This window comes from Oncorhynchus nerka, linkage group LG12 (assembly GCF_034236695.1).
Source record: "Oncorhynchus nerka isolate Pitt River linkage group LG12, Oner_Uvic_2.0, whole genome shotgun sequence".
Taxonomy (NCBI): Eukaryota; Metazoa; Chordata; class Actinopteri; order Salmoniformes; family Salmonidae; genus Oncorhynchus; species Oncorhynchus nerka.
Genome location: NC_088407.1, coordinates 90577446 through 90593312, shown reverse-complemented (window position 1 = coordinate 90593312; position 15867 = coordinate 90577446). Strand labels below are relative to the sequence as shown.

Genomic DNA, 15867 nt, shown 5'->3' with positions numbered 1-15867 from the left:
CTAAATGTAGCCAACACCACCAGATCACAGAGCTAAATGTAGCCAACACCACCAGATCACAGAGCTAACACCACCAGATCACAGAGCTAAATGTAGCCAACACCACCAGATCACAGAGCTAAATGTAGCCAACACCACCAGATCACAGAGCTAACACCACCAGATCACAGAGCTAAATGTAGCCAACACCACCAGATCACAGAGCTAAATGTAGCTAACACCACCTGATCAGAGAGCTAAATGTAGCCAACACCACCAGATCACAGAGCTAAATGTAGCTAACACCACCTGATCAGAGAGCTAAATGTAGCCAACACCACCAGATCACAGAGCTAAATGAAGCCAACACCACCTGATCAGAGAGCTAAATGTAGCCAACACCACCAGATCACAGAGCTAAATGAAGCCAACACCACCAGATCACAGAGCTAAATGTAGCCAACACCACCAGATCACAGAGCTTAAATGTAGCCAACACCACCAGATCACAGAGCCAACACCACCAGATCACAGAGCCAACACCACCAGATCACAGAGCTAAATGTAGCCAACACCACCAGATCACAGAGCCAACACCACCAGATCACAGAGCCAACACCACCAGATCACAGATCTAAATGTAGCCAACACCACCAGATCACAGAGCTAAATGTAGCCAACACCACCAGATCACAGAGCTAAATGTAGCCAACACCACCAGATCACAGAGCCAACACCACCAGATCACAGAGCTAAATGTAGCCAACAACACCAGATCACAGAGCCAACACCACCAGATCACAGAGCCAACACCACCAGATCACAGATCTAAATGTAGCCAACACCACCAGATCACAGAGCTAAATGTAGCCAACACCACCAGATCTAAATGTAGCCAACACCACCAGATCACAGAGCTAAATGTAGCCAACACCACCAGATCACAGAGCTAAATGTAGCCAACACCACCAGATCTAAATGTAGCCAACACCACCAGATCACAGAGCTAAATGTAGCCAACACCACCAGATCTAAATGTAGCCAACACCACCAGATCTAAATGTAGCCAACACCACCAGATCACAGAGCTAAATGTAGCCAACACCACCAGATCACAGAGCTAAATGTAGCCAACACCACCAGATCACAGAGCTAAATGCAGCCAACACCACCAGATCACAGAGCTAAATGTAGCCAACACCACCAGATCACAGAGCTAACACCACCAGATCACAGAGCTAAATGTAGCCAACACCACCAGATCACAGAGCTAAATGTAGCCAACACCACCAGATCACTGAGCTAAATGTAGCCAACACCACCAGATCACAGAGCTAACACCACCAGATCACAGAGCTAAATGTAGCCAACACCACCAGATCACAGAGCTAATACCACCAGATCACAGAGCTAAATGTAGCCAACACCACCAGATCACAGAGCTAACACCACCAGATCACAGAGCTAAATGTAGCCAACACCACCAGATCACAGAGCTAACACCACCAGATCACAGAGCTAAATGTAGCCAACACCACCAGATCACAGAGCTAAATGTAGCCAACACCACCAGATCACAGAGCTAAATGTAGCCAACACCACCAGATCACAGAGCTAAATGTAGCCAACACCACCAGATCACAGAGCTAAATGTAGCCAACACCACCAGATCTAAATGTAGCCAACACCACCAGATCACAGAGCTAAATGTAGCCAACACCACCAGATCTAAATGTAGCCAACACCACCAGATCTAAATGTAGCCAACACCACCAGATCACAGAGCTAAATGTAGCCAACACCACCAGATCTAAATGTAGCCAACACCACCAGATCACAGAGCTAAATGTAGCCAACACCACCAGATCTAAATGTAGCCAACACCACCAGATCTAAATGTAGCCAACACCACCAGATCACAGAGCTAAATGTAGCCAACACCACCAGATCACAGAGCTAAATGTAGCCCACAGATCACACCACCACCAGATCACAGAGCTAAATGTAGCCAACACCACCAGATCTAAATGTAGCCAACACCACCAGATCACAGAGCTAAATGTAGCCAACACCACCAGATCTAAATGTAGCCAACACCACCAGATCACAGAGCTAAATGTAGCCAACACCACCAGATCTAAATGTAGCCAACACCACCAGATCACAGAGCCAACACCACCAGATCACAGAGCTAAATGTAGCCAACACCACCAGATCACAGAGCCAACACCACCATGTAGCCAACACCACCAGATCTAAATGTAGCCAACACCACCAGATCTAAATGTAGCCAACACCACCAGATCACAGAGCTAAAGAGCTAAATAAAGCCAACACCACCAGATCTAAATGTAGCCAACACCACCAGATCACAGAGCTAAATGTAGCCAACACCACCAGATCACAGAGCTAAATGTAGCCAACACCACCAGATCTAAATGTAGCCAACACCACCAGATCTAAATGTAGCCAACACCACCAGATCACAGAGCTAAATGTAGCCAACACCACCAGATCACAGAGCTAAATGTAGCCAACACCACCAGATCACAGAGCTAAATGTAGCCAACACCACCAGATCTAAATGTAGCCAACACCACCAGATCACAGAGCTAAATGTAGCCAACACCACCAGATCTAAATGTAGCCAACACCACCAGATCACAGAGCTAAATGTAGCCACACCACCAGATCCAGATCTAAATGTAAAGCCAACACCACCAGATCTAAATGTAGCCAACACCACCAGCCAACACCACCAGATCACAGAGCTAAATGATAGCCAACACCACCAGATCTAAATGTAGCCAACACCACCAGATCACAGAGCTAAATGTAGCCAACACCACCAGATCTAAATGTAGCCAACACCACCAGATCACAGAGCTAAATGTAGCCAACACCACCAGATCACAGAGCTAAATGTAGCAGATCAACACCACCAGATCACACACCACCAGCTAAATGTAGCCAACACCACCAGATCTAAATGTAGCCAACACCACCAGATCACAGAGCTAAATGTAGCCAACACCACCAGATCTAAATGTAGCCAACACCACCAGATCTAAATGTAGCCAACACCCACAGATAGCCAACACCACAGAGCTAAATGTAGCCAACACCACCAGATCACAGAGCTAAATGTAGCCAACACCACCAGATCACAGAGCTAAATGTAGCCAACACCACCAGATCTAAACCAGATAGCCAACACCACCAGATCACAGAGCTAAATGTAGCCAACACCACCAGATCTAAATGTAGCCAACACCACCAGATCACAGAGCTAAATGTAGCCAACACCACCAGATCTAAATGTAGCCAACACCACCAGATCACAGAGCTAAATGTAGCCAACACCACCAGATCACAGAGCTAGCCAACACCACCAGATGCCAACAGCCAACACCACCAGATCTAAATGTAGCCAACACCACCAGATCTAAATGTAGCCAACACCACCAGATCACAGAGCTAAATGTAGCCAACACCACCAGATCTAAATGTAGCCAACACCACCAGATCACAGAGCTAAATGTAGCCAACACCACCAGATCACAGCTAAAGCTAAACCAGATCCAACACCACCAGATCTAAATGTAGCCAACACCACCAGATCACAGAAATGTAGCCAACACCACCAGCCAACACCACCAGATCACAGAGCTAAATGTAGCCAACACCACCAGATCACAGAGCTAAAGCCAACACCATCACAGAGCTAAATGTAGCCAACACCACCAGATCACAGAGCTAAATGTAGCCAACACCACCAGATCACAGAGCTAACACCACCAGATCACAGAGCTAAATGTAGCCAACACCACCAGATCACAGAGCTAAATGTAGCCAACACCACCAGATCACAGAGCTAAACAGCCAACACCACCCAGAGCTAAATGTAGCCAACACCACCAGATCACAGAGCTAACACCACCAGATCACAGAGCTAAATGTAGCCAACACCACCAGATCACAGAGCTAAATGTAGCCAACACCACCAGATCACAGAGCTAAATGTAGCTAACACCACCTGATCAGAGAGCTAAATGTAGCCAACACCACCAGATCACAGAGCAACACCACCAGATCACAGAGCAACACCACCAGATCACAGAGCTAAATGTAGCCAACACCACCAGATCACAGAGCTAAATGTAGCCAACACCACCAGATCTAAATGAGCTAACACCACCAGATCAGAGCAGCCAACACCACCAGCTAAATGTAGCCAACACCACCAGATCACAGAGCTAAATGTAGCCAACACCACCAGATCACTAAATGAGCTAACACCACCAGATCACAGACAGCCAACACCACCAGCTAAATGTAGCCAACACCACCAGATCACAGAGCTAAATGTAGCCAACACCACCAGATCACAGAGCTAAATGTAGCCACACACCATCACAGAGCTAAATGTAGCCAACACCACCAGATCACAGAGCTAAATGTAGCCAACACCACCAGATCACAGAGCTAAACAGCCAACACCAGATCACAGAGCTAAAGCCAACACCACCAGATCACAGAGCTAAATGTAGCCAACACCACCAGATCACAGAGCTAAATGTAGCCAACACCACCAGATCCAACACCACCAGATCTAAATGTAGCCAACACCACCAGATCTAAATGTAGCCAACACCACCAGATCAGAGCTAAAGAGCCAACACCATGATCACAGAGCCAACACCACCAGATCACAGAGCTAAATGAGCCAACACCACCAGATCAGAGAGCTAAAGCCAACACCACCAGATCACAGAGCTAAATGTAGCCAACACCACCACCACCAGATCACCACCAGATCACACCAGAGAGCTAAATGTAGCCAACACCACCAGATCACAGAGCTAAATGTAGCCAACACCACCAGATCACAGAGCTAAATGTAGCCAACACCACCAGATCAAATGAGCCAACACCACCAGATCACAGAGCTAAATGTAGCCAACACCACCAGATCACAGAGCACAACACCACCAGATCACAGCTAAAGCCAACACCACCAGATCACAGAGCTAAATGTAGCCAACACCACCAGATCACAGAGCTAAACAGCCAACACCCAGATCACAGAGCTAAATGTAGCCAACACCACCAGATCACAGAGCTAGCCAACACCACCAGATCACAGAGCTACACCACCAGATCACAGAGCCAACACCACCAGATCACAGAGCTAAATGTAGCCAACACCACCAGATCACAGAGCTAAATGTAGCCAACACCACCAGATCACAGAGCTAAATGTAGCCAACACCACCAGATCACAGAGCTCAAATGAGCCAACACCACCAGATCACAGAGCTAAATAGCCAACACCACCAGATCACAGAGCCAACACCACCAGATCACAGAGCTAAATGTAGCCAACACCACCAGATCACAGAGCTAACACCACCAGATCACAGAGCTAAATGTAGCCAACACCACCAGATCACAGAGCTAAATGTAGCCAACACCACCAGATCACAGAGCTAAATGTAGCCAACACCACCAGATCACAGAGCTAAATGTAGCCAACACCACCAGATCACAGAGCTAAATGTAGCCAACACCACCAGATCACAGAGCTAACACCACCAGATCACAGAGCTAAATGTAGCCAACACCACCAGATCACAGAGCTAACACCACCAGATCACAGAGCTAAATGTAGCCAACACCACCAGATCACAGAGCTAACACCACCAGATCACAGAGCTAAATGTAGCCAACACCACCAGATCACACAGAGCTAAATGTAGCCAACACCACCAGATCACAGAGCTAAATGTAGCCAACACCACCAGATCCAGCCAACACCACCAGATCACAGAGCTAAATGTAGCCAACACCACCAGATCACAGAGCTAACACCACCAGATCACAGAGCTAAAACACCACCAGATCACAGAGCTAAATGTAGCCAACACCACCAGATCACAGAGCTAAACCAGATCCAACACCACCAGATCACAGAGCTAAATGTAGCCAACCACCAGATCACAGAGCCAGATCACAGAGCTAAATAGCCAACACCACCAGACACAGAGCTAAACCACCAGATCACAGAGCTAAATGTAGCCAACACCACCAGATCACAGAGCTAAATAAATGTAGCCAACACCACCAGATCACAGAGCCAACACCACCAGATCACAGAGCCAACACCACCAGATCACAGAGCTAAATGTAGCCAACACCACCAGATCACAGAGCCAACACCACCAGATCACTAAAGAGCCAACACCACCACCAGATCTAAATGTAGCCAACACCACCAGATCTAAATGTAGCCAACACCACCAGATCACAGAGCTAAATGTAGCCAACACCACCAGATCAGCTAAAGAGCCAACACCACCAGATCACAGAGCCAACACTAAATCACAGAGCCAACACCACCAGATCACAGAGCTAAATGTAGCCAACACCACCAGATCAGATCTAAAGAGCCAACACCACCAGATCACAGAGCCAACACCACCATATCACAGATCTAAATGTAGCCAACACCACCAGATCACAGAGCCAACACCAAATGTAGCCAACACCACCAGATCACAGAGCTAAATGTAGCCAACACCACCAGATCACCACCAGCTAAATGTAGCCAACACCACCAGATCACAGCTAAATGTAGCCAACACCACCAGATCTAAATGTAGCCAACACCACCAGATCACAGAGCTAAATGTAGCCAACACCACCAGATCTAAATGTAGCCAACACCACCAGATCTAAATGTAGCCAACACCACCAGATCACAGAGCTAAATGTAGCCAACACCACCAGATCACAGAGCTAAATGTAGCCAACACCACCAGATCACAGAGCTAAATGTAGCCAACACCACCAGATCACAGAGCTAACACCACCAGATCACAGAGCTAAATGTAGCCAACACCACCAGATCACAGAGCTAAATGTAGCCAACACCACCAGATCACTGAGCTAAATGTAGCCAACACCACCAGATCACAGAGCTAACACCACCAGATCACAGAGCTAAATGTAGCCAACACCACCAGATCACAGAGCTAATACCACCAGATCACAGAGCTAAATGTAGCCAACACCACCAGATCACAGAGCTAACACCACCAGATCACAGAGCTAAATGTAGCCAACACCACCAGATCACAGAGCTAACACCACCAGATCACAGAGCTAAATGTAGCCAACACCACCAGATCACAGAGCTAAATGTAGCCAACACCACCAGATCACTGAGCTAAATGTAGCCAACACCACCAGATCACAGAGCTAACACCACCAGATCACAGAGCTAAATGTAGCCAACACCACCAGATCACAGAGCTAATACCACCAGATCACAGAGCTAAATGTAGCCAACACCACCAGATCACAGAGCTAACACCACCAGATCACAGAGCTAAATGTAGCCAACACCACCAGATCACAGAGCTAACACCACCAGATCACAGAGCTAAATGTAGCCAACACCACCAGATCACAGAGCTAAATGTAGCCAACACCACCAGATCACAGAGCTAAATGTAGCCAACACCACCAGATCACAGAGCTAAATGTAGCCAACACCACCAGATCACAGAGCTAAATGTAGCCAACACCACCAGATCTAAATGTAGCCAACACCACCAGATCACAGAGCTAAATGTAGCCAACACCACCAGATCTAAATGTAGCCAACACCACCAGATCTAAATGTAGCCAACACCACCAGATCACAGAGCTAAATGTAGCCAACACCACCAGATCACAGAGCTAAATGTAGCCAACACCACCAGATCTAAATGTAGCCAACACCACCAGATCACAGAGCTAAATGTAGCCAACACCACCAGATCTAAATGTAGCCAACACCACCAGATCTAAATGTAGCCAACACCACCAGATCACAGAGCTAAATGTAGCCAACACCACCAGATCACAGAGCTAAATGTAGCCAACACCACCAGATCACAGAGCTAAATGTAGCCAACACCACCAGATCTAAATGTAGCCAACACCACCAGATCACAGAGCTAAATGTAGCCAACACCACCAGATCTAAATGTAGCCAACACCACCAGATCTAAATGTAGCCAACACCACCAGATCACAGAGCTAAATGTAGCCAACACCACCAGATCACAGAGCTAAATGTAGCCAACACCACCAGATCACAGAGCTAAATGTAGCCAACACCACAGATCCACCAGATCTAAATGTAGCCAACACCACCAGATCACAGAGCTAAATGTAGCCAACACCACCAGATCTAAATGTAGCCAACACCACCAGATCACAGAGCTAAATGTAGCCAACACCACCAGATCTAAATGTAGCCAACACCACCAGATCACAGAGCTAAATGTAGCCAACACCACCAGATCACAGAGCTAAATGTAGCCAACACCACCAGATCTAAATGTAGCCAACACCACCAGATCTAAATGTAGCCAACACCACCAGATCACAGAGCTAAATGTAGCCAACACCACCAGATCACAGAGCTAACACCACCAGATCACAGAGCTAACACCACCAGATCACAGAGCTAACACCACCAGATCACAGAGCTAACACCACCAGATCACAGAGCTAACACCGCCAGATCACAGAGCTAACACCGCCAGATCACAGAGCTAACACCGCCAGATCACAGAGCTAACACCGCCAGATCACAGAGCTAACACCGCCAGATCACAGAGCTAACACCGCCAGATCACAGAGCTAACACCGCCAGATCACAGAGCTAACACCACCAGATCACAGAGCTAACACCACCAGATCACAGAGCAAACACCACCAGATTACAGAGCTAACACCACCAGATCACAGAGCTAACACCACCAGATCACAGAGCAAACACCACCAGATCACAGAGCTAACACCACCAGATCACAGAGCTAACACCACCAGATCACAGAGCTAACACCACCAGATCACAGAGCCAACACCGTCAGAGGAAACAAAGAATAAACAGAAAGTAAACATTGCCTGGTGATATTGTTTAGTGGATCTGGTAGCAACAAGACAATTCTAATAATAATTTACGGGGTGTTTATATTTGTCCTGTTAGACACTGGTACAAGTGTGTATTGGAAATGTGGTTCTCGCATATCCCAACTCCCCCTTAGACACCCCTAGGTAGTGGGGCCAGGGTCACCATATCCCAACTCCCCCTTAGACACCTCTAGGTAGTGGGGCCAGGGTCACCATATCCCAACTCCCCCTTAGACACCCCTAGGTAGTGGGGCCAGGGTCACCATATCCCAACTCCCCCTTACATACCCCTAGGTAGTGGGGCCAGGGTCACCATATCCCAACTCCCCCTTACATACCCCTAGGTAGTGTAGCCAGTGTCACCATATCCCAACTCCCCCTTACATACCCCTAGGTAGTGGGGCCAGGGTCACCATATCCCAACTCCCCCTTACATACCCCTAGGTAGTGGGGCCAGGGTCACCATATCCCAACTCCCCCTTAGACACCCCTAGGTAGTGGGGCCAGGGTCACCATTGTCACCAGCGCCCCTGAAGCAATTAGGGTTAAGTGCCTTGCTGAAGGGCACAAGTGACATATTTTTCCTCTTGTCTGCTCTGGGATTCAAACCAGCGACTTTTCAGCTACTGGCCCAATGCTCTAATCTCGAGGCTACCTGCTGCCCCAATTAGTGTCCATAGCTGGTTTGTTTTGTGTTTGGTACGATGTATGCTTTCTGTCTCAGCACCCTCTGGGTCACACCTCCACCCTGTCTCGGTCAGAGGAGAGGGCCAGTAGCTGCTGCTCCCTCTCCGAACACAGCATGTCCCCTGGTGAAGGGTTGGGACAACCAGAGGAGGACCGCTACCCAGCCACCGTCAGGGATAACGAGGGGCAGAAGACTCATCGTTCTGGGGTACTGGTCGGGGCAGGGAGGGGGAAGATCTATATTATATATATATATATAGTATACTGTGTAAGGGAGGGAGGGAGGGAGGGAGGGGGGGAGGGAGGGAGGGAGGGAGGGAGGGAGGGGGGGGAAGATCTATATTATATATATATATATATAGTATACTGTGTAAGGGAGGGAGGGAGGGAGGGAGGGGGGGGAGGGAGGGAGGGGGGGGGAAGATCTATATTATATATATATATAGTATACTGTGTAAGGGAGGGAGGGGGGGAGGGAGGGAGGGGGGGAGGGAGGGAGGGAGGGGGGGGGAGATCTATATTATATATATATATATAGTATACTGTGTAAGGGAGGGAGAGAGAGAGAGAGAGAGAGAGAGAGAGAGAGAGAGGAGAGAGGGGAGGGAGGGAGGGGGAGGGAGGGAGGGAGGGGGGAAGATCTATATTATATATAGTATACTGTGGAAGGGAGGGAGGGAGGGAGGGGGGGGGGGGAGGGGGAGGGAGGGGGAAGATCTATATTATATATATATATAGTATACTGTGTGAGGGGAGGGGGGGGGAGGGAGGGAGGGAGGGGGAGATCTATATATATAGAATATTATATATATTTATATAGAATAATATATAGTATACTGTATAAATTCCTCCATGTATATTCTGTCTCTATATTTTCTCTAATGCTGGCATTACCATATCACCAAGTAAAATTCTGTGTATATGTAAATGTCCTTGGCGAATAAAGGCGGTTTCTGATTCTGATCACTAGACACGTACCAGTCTCCTTGACCCAGACAGACCTCTGGCCGTGCTCCCTGACGACAACGCTTCGTTCCTCAGCGGGGACATCCCTGTCAGAAAGCTGCTGGATCTGCTGCAGAAGGAAGTGGGCATGCCCAGCGGTAGCAGCGGTGCCGTCTCCTCTGCCTCGGAGACCTCTCGCAACAGGACTAACTTCTTTGGGGGAGAATCCAGGAGTGACCGTTGTGTTTCCAAACCAGATGGCTTGAGAGAAGAGAGGGATGTGAGCCAAAGAGCGCTGCCTGACGTCTCACCTGAGCTGCTGCCTGATGTCTCGCCGCCAATCACAGGGAAAAGAGAAGGCCCTCAAGGAGGAGCCTCCGTCTCACCTGAGAAGACGGAGAAACTCAAAAGTAAACATTCTTCGCGGATGTCTGAAAGTTCCAACATCACCATCCGTTCCCTGAGCAGCCAGCCGGATGAAAGCAGTAATGGGTCCCGCAGGCAGCTCTGCTCGGAGCTAGAGAGGAGTCTGGACTCTGAGCCTGGAGCAGAGACCCAGGGAGATGCCAGCCGTGGGCCCATACCCTCCTTACACAGTGAAGTCAACACACCTGACATTGTCACCAATACACCTAACGTTTCAACCACTGGATCCGCCAAAGGGAGGTTGAGCGTGACCAGAGGGCTACGGGCCAGTGTGTTAGGGCCAGGGGCTGGGCCAGGGGCTGGGCCAGGGCCAGGGGCAGGGGTCGGGGTCGGGCCCCAGTTTTCCGCAGGGTTCAGTGTGGAGCGAGGCCATAGGGAGAGAGACCTCTGGTCCTCAGGGAACCAGACAGGCACAGAACCAGACGTCTCGTTCCTGAGCCTTCTCCCCCAGCCCGTGTCCCAGTCCACCCCAGGTGTGTTCCTCCACGCTCCAGTCAGATCCAGCACTAAGCTGTCTGCCCTCAGCTTTAACATGGAGGTCTCTCAGCGCTCCTCAGGCTCCAGAGTCTCCTCCCAGCACCAGCCTGCTGTAGACACCCTGCCTGATAGAGCCACCCCTGTCCGGGACCCCCCTCTGCCTGCCAGAGAGACAGTACAGGAGCCCTCGGGAAGAAGCCACCATTCTCTCCCCAGTCTTAACTACCTACAGAAGGTTGATGCCTGGAAGGCCAACCAAAGTTCAAACAAGATGTCGTTCTATGACAACTTGTCTCTTCAGGGCTTCTCCGGGGTCTCTCCCAAGCAGAAGGCCTACGATGCAGTCTCTGACTCTCTGACCCGTATGTTGACTCTTCCACAGCGGGGCAACCAGACCCTCAGCATGTGTGAATCTGGACCCTCCTCCCCTAGCAGAGGGGAGGCAGCAGGTAGTGGTCTTCCTGAGAGAGAGGACACGGCAGGGCCTGTAGGAGGGCCATCCCCCCTGGGCAGGTCTCAGTCCCACTCCTCCCTCAACACAGTGGTCACGTCTATCCAGAGAGCTCAGCATGCACAGACACACACTGACCAGGACAGCAGTCAGGCACAGCCAGAGGAGGAGAGTGCTACAGGGCAGCGGCAGCCCGGGGAGTTGGAGAGGAGCCGGGGAGGGTCAGGGTCAGACAGGGTTCAGTCAGGAGGTGGACCTGAACAGCCCAGTGGTGCTCCAACCGAGCCCTCTCCCTTCATCAGCCTGGGACGCTTCAATAACGTGTCATCAAAGCGAGACGTCCTCTCCAGCTCCCGGGACAGTGGGCAGAACTTTGAGGTGCCCGTCAGGGCTGCTTCTTCTTCTGTGGTCAGTCTGGAGGTGGATAACTATGCCCCGTACTGGTCCTCCAAACCATCCTCACCACACAGGGAGAGGGAGCTCAACATTGAAGAAAGGATTCCGGTAAGACTAATTTTACAACTTATGTGAGGAGGGTCCAATGTCGGCTGCTCTGTTGATCTGAAAATAACACCGTATCTATACAATGACATATTCTCATGGATTCACTGTATATGACTGTTTTGATTCTGATCTGCAAGATGTACCTTCACAACCTTGGGATCGACCAATCTCCTTCTACGATCCTCAATCCCTTTGGACCTCGAGGGCCAATCAGAGAGCCAGAGTTCTCTCCCACTGATCTGTGCACCATACAGGGATCCACAGCCACTGGCACGCCAACCAAGAGCGCACAGCCTTCTGAAGGTAGGTAGGGAACCCATCCTAAAGGACAGCCTTCTGATGGTAGGTAGGTAGGTACCCATCCTAAAGGACAGCCTTGTGATGGATGGTAGGTAGGTAGGTAGGTAACTCATCCTAAAGGACAGCCTTCTGAAGGTAGGTAGGGAACCCATCCTAAAGGACAGCCTTCTGATGGTAGGTAGGTAGGTAGGTAGGTAGGTAACCCATCCTAAAGGACAGCCTTCTGAAGGTAGGTAGGTAGGTAGGTAGGTAACCCATCCTAAAGGACAGCCTTCTGAAGGTAGGTAGGTAGGTAGGTAACCCATCCTAAAGGACAGCCTTGTGATGGTAGGTAGGTAGGTAGGTAACTCATCCTAAAGGACAGCCTTCTGAAGGTAGGTAGGTAGGTAGGTAGGTAACCCATCCTAAAGGACAGCCTTCTGATGGTAGGTAGGTAGGTAGGTAGGTAACTCATCCTAAAGGACAGCCTTCTGAAGGTAGGTAGGTAGGTAGGTAGGTAGGTAACCCATCCTAAAGGACAGCCTTCTGATGGTAGGTAGGTAGGTAGGTAGGTAACTCATCCTAAAGGACAGCCTTCTGAAGGTAGGTAGGTAGGTAGGTAACTCATCCTAAAGGACAGCCTTGTGATGGTAGGTAGGTAGGTAGGTAACCCATCCTAAAGGACAGCCTTCTGATGGTAGGTAGGTAACTCATCCTAAAGGACAGCCTTCTGAAGGTAGGTAGGTAACACATCCTAAAGGACAGCCTTGTGATGGTAGGTAGGTAACCATCCTAAAGGACAGCCTTCTGATGGTAGGTAGGTAGGTAGGTAGGTACCCATCCTAAAGGACAGCCTTCTGATGGTAGGTAGGTAGGATGGTAGGTTGGTAGGTAGGTAGGTAACCATCCTAAAGGATATCCTTCTGATGGTAGGTAGGTAGGTAACCATCCTAAAGGATATCCTTCTGATGGTAGGATGGTAGGTTGGTAGGTAGGTAGGTACCCATCTTAAAGGACAGCCTTCTGATGGTAGGTAGGTAGGTAGGTAACCATCCTAAAGGACAGCCTTCTGATGGTAGGTAGGTAGGTAAGTAGGTACCCATCCTAAAGGACAGCCTTCTGATGGTAGGTAGGTAGGTAACCCATCCTAAAGGACAGCCTTCTGATGGTAGGTAGGTAGGTAACCCATCCTAAAGGACAGCCTTCTGATGGTAGGTAGGTAACCATCCTAAAGGACAGCCTTCTGATGGTAGGTAGGTACCCATCCTAAAGGACAGCCTTCTGATGGTAGGTAGGTAGGTAACCATCCTAAAGGACAGCCTTCTGATGGTAGGTAAGCATCCTAAAGGACAGCCTTCTGATGGTAGGTAGGTAGGTAACCATCCTAAAGGACAGCCTTCTGATGGTAGGTAGGTAGGTAACCATCCTAAAGGACAGCCTTCTGATGGTAGGTAGGTAGGTAACCATCCCAAAGGACATCGTTCTGATGGTAGGTAGGTAACCATCCTGAAGGACAGCCTTGTGATGGTAGGTAGGTAGGTAGGGAACCCATCCTAAAGGCCAGCCTTCTGATGGTAGGTAGGTAACCCATCCTAAAGGACAGCCTTCTGATGGTAGGTAGGGAACCCATCCTAAAGGACAGCCTTGTGATGGTAGGTAGGTAGGGAACCCATCCTAAAGGACAGCCTTTTGATGGTAGGTAGGTAACCGTCCTAAAGGACAGGCTTCTGATGGTAGGTAGGTAGGGAACCCATCCTAACGGACAGCCTTCTGATGGTAGGTAGGTAGGGAACCCATCCTAAAGGACAGCCTTGTGATGGTAGGTAGGTAGGTAACCATCCTAAAGGACAGCCTTCTGATGGTAGGTAGGTAACCCATCCTAAAGGACAGCCTTCTGATGGTAGGTAGGTAACCCATCCTAAAGGACAGCCTTCTGATGGTAGGTAGGTAACCCATCCTAAAGGACAGCCTTCTGATGGTAGGTAGGTAGGGAACCCATCCTAAAGGACAGCCTTGTGATGGTAGGTAGGTAGGGAACCCATCCTAAAGGACAGCCTTCTGATGGTAGGTAAGTAGGTAGGTTGGTAGGTAGCCATCCTAAAGGACAGCCTTCTGATGGTAGGTAAGTAGGTAGGTTGGTAGGTTGGTAGGTAGCCATCCTAAAGGACAGCCTTCTGATGGTAGGTAAGTAGGTAGGTTGGTAGGTTGGTAGGTAGCCACCCTAAAGGACAGCCTTCTGATGGTAGGTAGGTAGGTACCCATCCTAAAGGACAGCCTTGTGATGGTAGGTAGGTAGGTAGGTAACTCATCCTAAAGGACAGCCTTCTGAAGGTAGGTAGGTAACCCATCCTAAAGGACAGCCTTCTGAAGGTAGGTAGGTAACACATCCTAAAGGACAGCCTTGTGATGGTAGGTAGGTAACCATCCTAAAGGACAGCCTTCTGATGGTAGGTAGGTAGGTAGGTACCCATCCTAAAGGACAGCCTTCTGATGGTAGGTAGGTAGGATGGTAGGTTGGTAGGTAGGTAGGTAACCATCCTAAAGGATATCCTTCTGATGGTAGGTAGGTAGGTAACCATCCTAAAGGATATCCTTCTGATGGTAGGTAGGTAGGTTGGTAGGTAGGTAGGTACCCATCTTAAAGGACAGCCTTCTGATGGTAGGTAGGTAGGTAGGTAGGTAACCATCCTAAAGGACAGCCTTCTGATGGTAGGTAGGTAGGTAAGTAGGTACCCATCCTAAAGGACAGCCTTCTGATGGTAGGTAGGTAGGTAACCCATCCTAAAGGACAGCCTTCTGATGGTAGGTAGGTAGGTAACCCATCCTAAAGGACAGCCTTCTGATGGTAGGTAGGTAACCATCCTAAAAGACAGCCTTCTGATGGTAGGTAGGTACCCATCCTAAAGGACAGCCTTCTGATGGTAGGTAGGTAGGTAACCATCCTAAAGGACAGCCTTCTGATGGTAGGTAAGCATCCTAAAGGACAGCCTTCTGATGGTAGGTAGGTAGGTAACCATCCTAAAGGACAGCCTTCTGATGGTAGGTAGGTAGGTAACCATCCTAAAGGACAGCCTTCTGATGGTAGGTAGGTAGGTAACCATCCCAAATGACATCGTTCTGATGGTAGGTAGGTAACCATCCTGAAGGACAGC

At 49.2% G+C, this 15867-nt stretch overlaps 1 protein-coding gene across 1 annotated transcript in view; it reads left to right on the top strand.

Annotated features, from left to right (window-relative positions):
• Nucleotides 1-15867, top strand: part of alms1 (ALMS1 centrosome and basal body associated protein) — an 83681-nt gene that overhangs the window by 5310 nt on the left and 62504 nt on the right. The window contains exons 5-7 of the mRNA XM_065025039.1: nucleotides 9671-9841; nucleotides 10604-12436; nucleotides 12574-12739. Coding sequence (XP_064881111.1) covers nucleotides 9671-9841; nucleotides 10604-12436; nucleotides 12574-12739 — 2170 coding nt within the window. The remainder of the gene's footprint in view (nucleotides 1-9670; nucleotides 9842-10603; nucleotides 12437-12573; nucleotides 12740-15867) is intronic.